This window comes from Trachinotus anak, unplaced genomic scaffold (assembly GCF_046630095.1).
Source record: "Trachinotus anak isolate AG129_WGS33_773 ecotype Australia unplaced genomic scaffold, CSIRO_AGI_Tana_v1 ptg000020l, whole genome shotgun sequence".
In the NCBI taxonomy this organism is placed as follows: domain Eukaryota; kingdom Metazoa; phylum Chordata; class Actinopteri; order Carangiformes; family Carangidae; genus Trachinotus; species Trachinotus anak.
Window position 1 is genome coordinate 2,747,431 of NW_027273871.1, and position 11,876 is coordinate 2,759,306.

General features: G+C 38.4%; 1 protein-coding gene across 3 annotated transcripts in view; it reads left to right on the top strand.

Moving 5' to 3' along the window:
* The window catches only part of crebrf (creb3 regulatory factor), a 34,009-nt gene extending 22,735 nt beyond the window's left edge, over positions 1-11,274 (top strand). For all 3 annotated transcript variants that reach the window (XM_071505836.1, XM_071505838.1, XM_071505837.1), the window contains one exon: positions 636-11,274. In XM_071505836.1, the coding sequence (XP_071361937.1) occupies positions 636-754 (119 nt within the window). In that variant the 3' untranslated portion in view covers positions 755-11,274. The remainder of the gene's footprint in view (positions 1-635) is intronic.
* Positions 11,275-11,876: the final 602 nt, after the last annotated feature.

The window sequence follows — 11,876 nt, forward strand, 5'->3', positions numbered from 1 at the left end:
CTTGTAAAGGATGGTTAAAAATGTAGTTACGTTTAATTCAATCAACTAGTATCAGTATCTTAACTACAGACCATGGTCAAGTTCATATAGTCTTCTGCTTACCATTGAGCCTCTTAAAATTAAAACACTGGAAGGTTCACAGCTCTTTAGTTGAAGATTCAAAGAATAAAGAACAAATAATACAATTTATTTACACCTTTATGGGAGTAAATAGTGGTTTGGGAAACTTTAAAATGAGAGTTCATAAGTAATAACAAAATAAGTAGTATACAGGGAAAAAAAAGATTTTTAGAGCTAGTGCAGAAACTAAATCGTTGCAACACTCTCTGTTAAATACACTTGGAAATAAAATAAAGGTAAAAGTTGATATGCTGATATAATTCAAAATAAGATTAAACAGAGTAAAATTAAACTTGTATGAAAACAGCAGATAAGTTCTTAGCTCCAAGATTAAAAAGCAGATACATTTAATGCAGCTAATATTAGTGTAAACAGGCAGACGAATAACTATAATAAATCTTTTCTGTAGCTGTATAAAAAACAGTCTCATTGTACGTATTTGAAAAAATGAAGTTACATAAACAAGGTGGGTTTTTTTTATGTCTGAATGTATCTTTATGTGTCTCTGTGTGCAGTGGCATCACCTGTTGCTGGGCAGACCTCCGACTTTGTCAACAAGATCTTGGAGAACACAGGACGTGGCGATCCCACTGGGGGGCTGGTCGGCCTGCGAGTCCCCACCTCCAAAATCTAGACAAGCCGCCGTCCACTGAGAGGAGTGGACTAAACATTACCACCGTGCTGTCCCATTGTAACTATGCTCCCCTCTGCATGCCCCTCCAACCCCGAGCACATACACATTGTTAGTCACACAAACACACATACCACTCCCTGTGTGTATGTATGTGTGCTTGTTTATAGCCATGCACCTGTAGGGCATACACCCTAGCTTCCTGTCTCTGCACACTGTGTGCGGAGACAGTGCGTCACTGTCTCCCAACCCATCGTGAGCATCTGTTGGGAAATGCGCCTCTAAAAGCAAGTGATGGGTAGGTGTATAGCTAATAGCAAGTCCTAAATCCACTGGTGATTATTAGAGATGTTTAACATAGTATTGTGTTGGGTCAGTTCGGTTGGAGGTCTGCTTCCTGGGCTGAGACAGAGACAGTCACACGAGTGCAACCACTGGAGTACTTTCACACAATTTGTTTGAGGTTGTGATGACAGAGGAAGAACTGTTACACGTTGGACGCCATCAAAGGTTCCAGTTATCATTTCCTAGAGGAGGCAAGAGATTCACCTCACATGGCAACAAAAATTAACTCCAGGATGTTAAATTGACCCACTGAGTAAAGCACTTCGAAGAAAACGACTTTGGTTGCCAAGGCAGCTGCGGAGAAAAAAGCAGCGTGCTCCAAGGCGTTATGGGGTGGCAGGAAATATTTTGTATTGAAGGCCAAAATATGTTCATGCCATTCCCTGTTTGCCAGTCAGCTCTGCTATTGTCAAAAATGTAGGAGTTAACTCCTGGCAAATTATTGCTCTCAACAAAAAACTGAAAGAAACTGAAAGTTAAGATTTCAAACATCCTGCTGGGTTAAAGTTTGTGGCAGGCAGGACGAAGCTTAATGGCTGATTTTGACAACGTTGACTTTAACAACAGGAGGTAGTTGACCATGTGGAGAGGGAGCGCATGTAGTTTGGTGCTTTTTGGCCTTGTGCTGGATATAACTGGACTGGGCGAAACAGGCATTTTTTTGCCAGTATGGGAGCAGACTGTGAGGAAGATAATGGCGGTGATGAAGAGGACATGAACAGCGATCCATCTCCTATAGGAATCTGTACATAGAAGTGTCTCCCAGTGAAAAACGGCACCGGCTCCCCCTTTTTGTACAGTAGAGATGACCAGGCTAACAGTTTGGTGTGTTCATACTAGTGTTTGATCAGAGTTCTATTCATTGTGCCTTGTTTATGTGTGTGTGTGTTCCTGTAAGTCTGAGTGAGTGTGTGTGAGAGGGACTGAACGAGAAGAGGTGATTGGTCAGAACTCCCTGAGGAGAGGACTGCTTTACACTGAGGGAGGTTGTTAGTGAATGCGAGGAGGGAGACACCTGTGGGGTTTGTTGTGTATTTCAGTTGTTTAAAGATATTCTGAATGTACATATAACAAATGGAAGCTCTCGTTGCGTGATGCCACAGAGTCTGTGTATATAGTGCAATAGATTACTTGTGGTTTTTGGTACTCTGTCTTTGGGGATCAGGGGAGGGTTACCTGATATTTTCGTTTAGAGTTACAAAAGATATTTGCACACTATATTTTGATTGTTTTTTGTACCAAAGACACATGCAACGAAACGGCGACCAGCCAGTTAAAGTAAGGTTTTGCACAGCTTACCTGACGCCGTATTGAATGTAAGAAATGTGGGAGGGTCAGGGAACTTCATAGAACTGTGAAATTAGCTTGGGTCCAATTCTGTACAGAAAAGGAACATTCATAACTTTTTTTTTTTTTTTTTTTTTTTTAAATCTAAAATTTTACCCCATCTGTGGGCTTCTCCAGTAAATTTGTTGCTTAGGAAGCACTTCATTCCTGAACTGATTCCTCTATCCACATGCTAATTGTGTTAATGGCTCTATCTAGGACAAAAACCAAGAGCACTAGTAGATAAGCTATGTTACATTATTGCTTGTTTGTCGAAATGTCACCAACAATAACCAAAATGTTATGTTCCTGTGTCACTTGTTTGATTTCTGTATGTAGACGAGGTCTAGTTCATCATCAAAATATTAACTGAATTGTGTTTTAAAGTACTGTATATAGAAACATTAATGATATATCTATCAATGGTGAAATGCCACTTTTCATGACAATTGATTCATTTTTAAGCATGACACATTTCTAAAGCCTACCCTTGCATCGAGAAAACTAGAGGAAAAACAGAAAAACCAAAAAAAAAAAAAAAAAGTTCTTGTTATATTTTTGTATCTTAGCTGCCTGTTAGCTTTCCTGTTGGTTTGGAAGTATTCATCAGTCAGATGCTCCAGGTGGAGAGAAGGAGGTGAGGAGGAGAAGAGGAGAAAGGTCTTAAAATGCAGCCAGTTAATCAGATAGTTCGACCTATAAAGCGACACTTGACCCGTCCGGTCTCCTTTGCTGGCTGAGTGAAATATGGAGAATCAGGATTGGATTTATTTAAAACACAATGCAGCAAAGCCATGGTCTAGTTTAAACTAGTCTATAAAGAGAATGAGGACAGGCTGTCTTTAGCGCGGACAGGGACACGTCCAGGAAAGCAAGAAACTCGGAGGACAACAGTGGGGAGATGGGAGGGCAGATGAGGAACCATAGACGCTGTAAGAAAGCCAAAGCCATTTGATTCTGTCCCAGACTGCTCTGGATTCAGCACTGTGCGTTGTCCACCGTGAGGCTGGTTGAATTTTGCATATCTAGGGTCAGGCATTGCTTTCTCAGAGGTTGAAACAGCTGAGTTTTATCTGCCTGGCTTTGCCTTTGGTCCTCAGCATAAGTTTGTTCACCAAAACACACAGAGTTACAAATTGGCAGCGCATCCAACCTTTAACAATGCACGATGCCTGAATGCTTCCCTCCCCGCTGCCTGCTGACAGGAAACACTGCCCTTCCCAGGAATTTGAAAATTCAACCAGAATCCACTCGGTTGGCAGGGAAGTGTAACAAAAACGAAGAGTTTGACGAGGCTGAATTCAGGCTTGTTTGAACTGAAGAGCGTACTCCTTCACAGAGAGACGTCTGATGATGGTGATGCAGAGCTGTGGTCTTTCTGTATCGTGTGATCGAATAACAGCTAGTGCTACATATATATATTTTTACTGTTTTCTGTTTCGTCTAAAAAGGGAGAAATGGTGCTTTTTCTGAAACTAGAACGATGAGTATCCATGATTCTTATTTCACTTCTTAGTCCAGCTGTAGCCTAATGACTTGCTCTCCCCTACCGTCCATAGCTATTTTCTTAGTAGTGATTAATTTTTGTATATAGACTATGAGTTCATATGTACCTTCTAAATGTTAGATATATGTATAGAATACTATATCTTATATGTTTGAAAACAAAAGCACTTTGTCCAAAAAAGAAAAAAAACAAAAACAAAAAGAAAAGCATTTTTTTCTTCCATTTGCTGCTAAAAGGCCTGGTGTGAATGCTGCAAGTGTACTTGACAACTACTTGCTAGGTTGGTCTATTACCTTACTTTGCTTGGTCTACAAACTAGCAAGAAAAGGGTGTATAGGTGTGTGGCCTGACGAGGGTTAGATCTAAATGTTTCTGGAGCCGTGTAATGATATGAGGTATTGTATAAGAGCGTATCATTGCTAGGCTTTGAGAAGCCCAGTGTCTTGACAGGATAAGTCTATTTCCTGGTCGGGGGACTAGTGTGTTTGTGGTCTTAAAAAAAAAAAAAAAAAAAAAAAAAAACGAAAAAAAAGAGGGTTTTGATTCCAGGGCCCCTACATTGATCCTGATGCTGACCCCCTTGGCGTCATGATTCATTTGCCTTCAGTAGAGGTTTCCTATGGAAAAACTGATTCTGCTTTGGCTTCCTCTTCAGGGTGATGTACAGTGTAGACACATTTCTCCAGAGAGCTATATTGTTATCATTTGTAAACTGATTTCTACTTGTGACTTAATGAGGAGGGGTTTAGCCTGGGGCGGCCAGGAAGAGCTCGTTTGAAAGATGTTATTCCCGGCCGCCTTGGGGGAAGTTACTATATCACTGTACTGTATGGCAAGCCAATTACAAATGAAGACTCAATCCGGACACTTATTGCCTTCTTAAATAACTTCACATACACAAAAATAAAAACAATAACATGGCAGACAAGTCAGTTGCCAAGGGTTGTGCCTGAGGTTTATGACATTGTTCTGCCACTTTACAGTCAACAACAACAACAACAACAACAACAATAACAAAAATCAGCCTGATTTGCTCAAAACAAACTTGATTGAAGTTGCAGACATGGTGAAATATATCTGAAAAACGGCTTCAAAAATTTGAACCCCTTGTGCTCAGTTGTATCCTTTGGGACAATATTTGATGCATTTTTTTCAGCTATAATTTTGCCCAGATCTGGTAGGGGGTCAACAGTGGTTAAAGGGCCGCTGGTTGACGGCCGGCTGACAAGAGAAGCACGTGTGTTTTGTTGTCGATCACAAGGCTGGTTCAAGAGAGAGTCCTCACAGGTTTTTACATTTAACATGATAGGCGCAAGCTGTGCAACTTTACATTCAAACCAGGAGACTCTGTGGCATTTTAACAGTCAAGGAAATGAGTGAAAATCCACGCCAGTAAAACTATTCCTTATTCTTTTTATTTCTGATGATTCTGATAAATCCTATTCAGTCAACTATTAAGCTAATAGAGTGTGTAACTTTGTGCTACTCTTGTCCAATAAAAGCTAAGTGGATCCATAAAGCTCTTCTTCAGCAAATCAGGGTAATATCGTTCTTCTATCTAACATATGTGATGACATATAAAATCAAAAGAAAATATATTTATGTATTCCAATTATTGTCGCCATTCTTTACTCTGTACAAAATATTGTGTGTGTGTGTGTTTGTGTGTGTGTGTGTGCGTGCGTGTGCGTGTGTGTTATGAATTATCAATGTCAATCAATATGGTGCAATGATCTCTACACGAACTGAAAAAAAACGGCCAACAGACTTGTCACAAGAATTCACACAGATTCTCTGCTTTCTCCAAATCGGTATTCAAACAAACAAAACATTTTCCTCCGTCGAAGGATTTGACTCTGATTTCCAGCCGTTGTCCAACTGGGGTTTGTCACGTGGTGCTGATTACTTTTCTATATCTGAGAAATAATCCAAGAATGAAACTGGCATCTGCATTTAGATACACTCACAAATAACATTGTCCATCTGATTATTGTTTAATAACTTATCAGACAAGATTTTTTCCCCCCTCAATCATTTTCCCTGATCTGTCAATTAATAGCACGATATCCCTGTTGGACCAATCAGAAGCAGATTCACTCTGATTCCTGCTCATAACAACAACGGATGGGTGATTTCTGTATCATTGACTTGTATGATAGTTATTGATAAACGTACCATTATTTCTTTTGTAAAAGCCAGACTCTTGGATTTGACACCATTGCACAAAACTTACGGCAGATATTTATTCAGTTTGAGAGGTGCAAAATATTCACTGTGACGGCAAAATAATTACACATATTCTGGTGCGTTAGGATACTGTTTTTGTTGATTTAAATCGCAAATGGAATTTACTTATACTTATACCATGATAAAATCATTTAATTCAAATGCAACACGGTGATATATATTCAATTTGCATATTAAAGAACAAGGAAATATTTGGTAACACTTTGTTTTACAGTATTATTTTTGAATAATTTTCAAGAAGTTTCAATTACAGTTAATAGTTTATCAGGAAAATTTTTTTAAACAACAAATAAAAAGGGATGAATATTTGCTTGGCGTTAAAACCACACCAGTTCATATCAACGTATAAAAAAAAGGAATAAAATGACGACATGCATTTTAGCATCTTTCAGCCCATTGTTTTGGTTTTATGGCAGCAACTTCACTGTTTTGGTTCACTCCCACTCGCTCTCATCACCGTGGTCTCCAGGTGCAGCAAGCGGCTGTTTTCAGTGTGAAAAGTTCAGATAAACCCACTGTACATTATTTATATGAGTGTATAGCAGCTAAAGTGCCAGATATTTCCCTCAGGAGTTGGTGGAGACCAAAAACGGAGCTTAAAGAGAGCAAATATTTGACTGGAATTCACCAGGTGGCCAGAAACACGACTCCAAATGAATGATAATGGTTGATAAGATGTTCACCATAAGAAATTTATGAGGTAATAATATCTCAGTGCTGAGTTTACTGTTTGTTGATGCTGTGATGGAGCAGTTCTTTCAGAAATGTTTCTATTTTCCCTGAAACCATAACCAAAATACATACATTACTTGTTAGGAAATTCTGCATTCGTAAAATAAATGTTACCAAATATTTTTGATAAATTGGATTTAAAAAAAAAAAACAAAAAAAACAAAATTAGAAATTACCTCACCTCCTGCTGTCTGTGATGTCAGATCTGAGAGTCTGGCTTTGAGTTTCTTTCAAGGTATTTCACCTGTTTCCTGTCTTGTTTGAACCCTTGTTGCTTGTAAACGTCTTCTCAAGAGGCTGTGCGTTTACTACCCTCCACATTTTTCTCTGTGTAAGTTAAATACAAACTGAAAAGTTGTCTGTGACAAAAGACGCATTGGGAATAGATGTTTTTTTTTCATGCCGATTCCCTGCATAGAACTGAGAGAATCAAGTGACGTCTGGAGTTCTTTGCAGACTGGGAAATAATTTGGCCAATCGTCAGAAAGTGCATTCATTGTCACAAGGTTGTTGCACGACTTTTTGGGCTCACTGTACTCTCAAGTTGAATGATTTCATATTTGCTGCTATTGAATGAGCACAAAGAGACTTTAGATTTTGGTTTAGAGTGTCCATGACACATTTACAGTATATTATTACCACCGCACACACCCCTGATTTTCTTCCTGCACCAAGACCAACAGCATTACTCACCTTGCACTTGGTTTTTACATATACAAGGAAAAAAAAATGATATTTTGAATATGATGCCTGCTGAACCAGGTGCCTTAATCAAATATATGAGAACACAAATCTGCACCTTTTTGGAGGGGGTTTCCCTACAGAAACAATAGGCTGGGTTTCCCAAAACCTAAAGTTGAAGACCTCGTTTTAACCCCAAATCAATACAGTTTGTTTAATAATCAGCGTGTAACAGCAGATAAAAGCTGTTTGCCATGTCTGGACGGAAAATCTAACTCTGGGTGGGTGTTCCCTCTTAAAATATTACTGAAGAAAAGCATAAATGACAACTTGTAAACTAAATTGATGTTGTTTTGGGAAACCTGGTTCTGTTTTTAACTCTTTCTCTGCCCACTACGCCACGTTATTGTGTTTTCTGTATTGGCTGCTGCTGCTATCACCGCTGGTGTGTCCATGTAGAGAAGAGCAAACTTCCACTGTGTCTGAGGCAGAGGGAGACTCGGGCCTGCTTTTTACCTAGTTAATTACAAAGCATTCTTCTTCTTCTTCTTCTTCTTTGGTTTCGACATGGAGCACTGTGTTGCTGCCTCTTGAGACCTTTTCGAGAAAGAAAAAAAACAAAAACACACACACACACACACACAACAGAACTTTCCGTTTCTTAACTTTGCTATTATGAAGTGCCAGACCCTCCTTGAAGTCAGTGTTGGCACTGAGTCGCAGGTTGCGAATGAAGCGACAAACTGAGCATGGAGGTAAACTGTGGTGCTAATCTGTCAGTGGCTGGGTGCTAACATGGCTGTGTTAAAAAGCTGTATTAGCCATATTATTCCTTCTGTTGATGACTCTGGTCAGTCTTGTGTTTCTGACTGCTGCACTGCTGTATGCTGACATAGCGAGGTATAACTCTGCTGCTGCTGCTTTGCTGATAAATGTAGACTAGTCTTCTTGTTGTCAGGATCCTGAAAGATCATGAATGTTGTATCTTTATATGGCCGCTGTCCTGCTTGTATGTTTAAACCTTTTTTATTAATATTATGGTTTGATATTTATGCTCTGACTCTGTCAAATGTTGCACGTTTGAATTTTTTTTTCCTAAATTATATTTTATTGCCTTTTTCCCTGATCCCAGTGTTCATGCCATTTGTTTGATATTTATTTGTTGAGTCCTGTAAATTAACATGTGAGGAGACAATTTGTTTAAAGTAGACTTTATAGCTTTTCCACTGAAGTGGGCTTTGCCACGAGTCAGAGACTTCACATGAGATTCACAGACACAAATTACAGTCACAGTGAAACATAATTGTCCTTGTTAATATTTACAACTTTGACAATAAGTACATAATAACCACAAAACGTATTTTTACATAGAAATGTTGTTAGATTTACTCATAGTACATCTGTAATATTAGCTTATCATGTACCTTGAATTTGTACAATCTAGAGATGCAAATGCCAACAAAGACAATCATTAATTAGTATTTGATTAGTTAATTGACAGAAAATAATCAAATGATCATTTTCATGATGCTTTTCTTTGTCGTACGTGACGGCACGATGAACATCTTTAGGCTTTGGGCTTTTGGTTGGACATCTGAAGACGTCAACTTAGGCTATGGGAAATTAACAGGCATTTTTTCACTATTTTTGACATTTTATAGACAAAACAAATAGTAAATAAGTAATATAATTAAATAATCGGCGGATGAATCAATAATGAAAAAAAATTTGCAGACTTAACTTAGTTCAAAATGGGTTTATGAATAATTCAATAAATCAAGAGATACAATAATTTAGATAAGTGGCAAACGGTCAGTTAGCTTAGCTTAGCATAAACTCAGCTGGCCTGTGTCTGTCCAAAGGTTACAGAAATCCACCTTCCAGCAAACCTAAAGCTCAGTAATTAACATGTTGTATCTGCTTCACCGATATAAGAATAAAGGTGTAGAAACAGAACTGACTTCACACTGAAACACTGTTTAAAAATCAGTTGGCTTAAACACATAGCAAACAACACCGGATTGGTCCATTAACAAACCTTAAATGTAAGTCACTGGAATAATTTGAAAGACGTTATAATCACTAAAATTACTACACATTCTGGCTTCAGTTATTTTCCTCTGTTCTTGTTCTCCTGGCCTGTTTAAGAAGCTGCAGATCTGCAGTCTCATTGTGACTCTGAGTAATCTGTGAATCCCATGAAGCGTTCTGTCATTGGAGGTTTGACGCGGTCCGAAGGGGGGAGTAGAAACCCTAAACCAGGCTCATCGAGTCAGCAAACAGAACCTCACCTTGACTCAACTCTTCTTTTGTCATGACTCTGGACTGAGGTTCAGGTGCTCCACAGCCTTGGAGTTAGGTTAGGAGTTAGCTCGCCTGCTAACTTTGGTGGGGAAAATTTGAAAATTTGATCATGATCATTTGATCAACTTTTCTGGGAAAACTTCACCACTGCGCCAGAGATGTTTCGCTCCTTCTGGGTGCTTTTTTTTTTTTCTTTGTTGTTGTTTTTTCAGAAGGGCTTTGGTTTGCAGTTGTCTCGTCAGGGAGCTCCTGAGATTAGGGTCTCTAAAGGCTGGTGGGCAGAGACCCCTTACCCTCCTCTGCAACGATTCGTGGGGAGGGGTTTTATTTCCTCTTCTGCAGACTGATCTGATTAAAGCAAACCACAACAACCCACCCTCAGTAATAAAAACAAAACCCCTCTTTCTATATTTACACACGTCCAAATCATCATCCAACACTGTAATGATTTACATCTCCTTCCAAACTTGCCAAAACACATGGAGCGAGAGACACTTATCAAAAATATAATGTTTATCCTGAAACATCTGTTCTGTTTCTTTTCTTTTTTTTTCCCACTTTTGATAATAACGACAGACAGTAAGAAGATTTTATAGGAAATCCATACAAGTCCAAACATGTAGAGGATGTGGGAGGTATCGGTCATTCTGAGCTCCACAGCTACATGCCATTGTTATGATGCTTCTGGTCTTGTATGGTAACTTATTTGACTAGATCAACAGCATGGGATCTTTCTGTAGTTAGTCCTGTGTGTGTTCCTCTCACCAGTCTCAGTAGGAAGGCTGTACTTCATTGCTAAGTGCTCTATAATAGATCTCTTGGTGATTATAATTTCATAAAGAAGCAAAACCTGCAGAAAGTGTATCCTGCTGAAACTAACTTGATCCTCTCTTTAGCAATGACGTCTATATTTGTAGTTCACATATATGCCTGTTCAAATACAATATCTTGACAGTTGTTATATTTATGTTGTGTAATAAATGTCGTGCTGGGTTTATACTTTTGTTTTGACTAACTTTTTCTTTTTCTTTTACATTGTATTTTTTTTTCTTGGAGGCACAATGGGTGGTTTTATGCACAGGCATGAAAATGTAAAAAATGTTTTTTGGTTTGTACTGTAACAGCTCATTCTGTTTCAGAGCTTCTGACAGTTTTTGTCTCTGGCTGCTCCACATCCTGCGGACACCTGCCCTGAATCTCTGTTGTGTTTTTGTGCCTCTCTCTTTCTTTTTTCTTTCTGTCTTATTTTTTTTTTCTTTTGAAATAATTCTTTCTCTGTTGTATCAGCCAGGAGTTGGTACCACAGCATTGCTTGTAACCACAATAGTCTGATTATGTTTATTGATTTTAATATCAAAATAATAAAACCATTAGCACCCCATCCTGACTCTTGTATGTTTAATTGGTTGGTTGTGAAACTGTGAGCAAGTGGGTTTCAGATTCCTGAGGTGAAGACTCAAGTGTACACACTAATTTGTACTAATTTGGTTTTACTTAATTTTACTTAATTTTCATAGAATAAATTAAAATCGCCCTGCAGGATAAATAATGAATATCCATCTATCTATGATGGTATGGTCCTTTAGAAAAAAAGAGGTTTGTAATTTCCTTAAACTAGTGGGCACTGTAATTTTAATAATTTAATACAATATAATCTGGTACTCTAATATTAAGCATTTACAGCACCAGGATAATGTGGGATTGATTTAAATAAATGCATGGACTGCAGAATCCATCATAATGAAAGAACAATACGCCCAGTCAAATAGTGTGGCTCCAATATGTGTGATCCTGTAGTGTTTTAAGTTCAACAATAAATTAATGAAACCAGGGTCTGGAAAAGTTCTAAATGTGAAATTTTCCAAGATTAATCAGCAACTGAAGGAAACATTCAGTTCCATAAGACCACAAGGTGCAACATCACATCATCTACATCAGGTAGTGGACTTTAGTTCCCGTTTTCCTCTTATTAAATCGCTACAT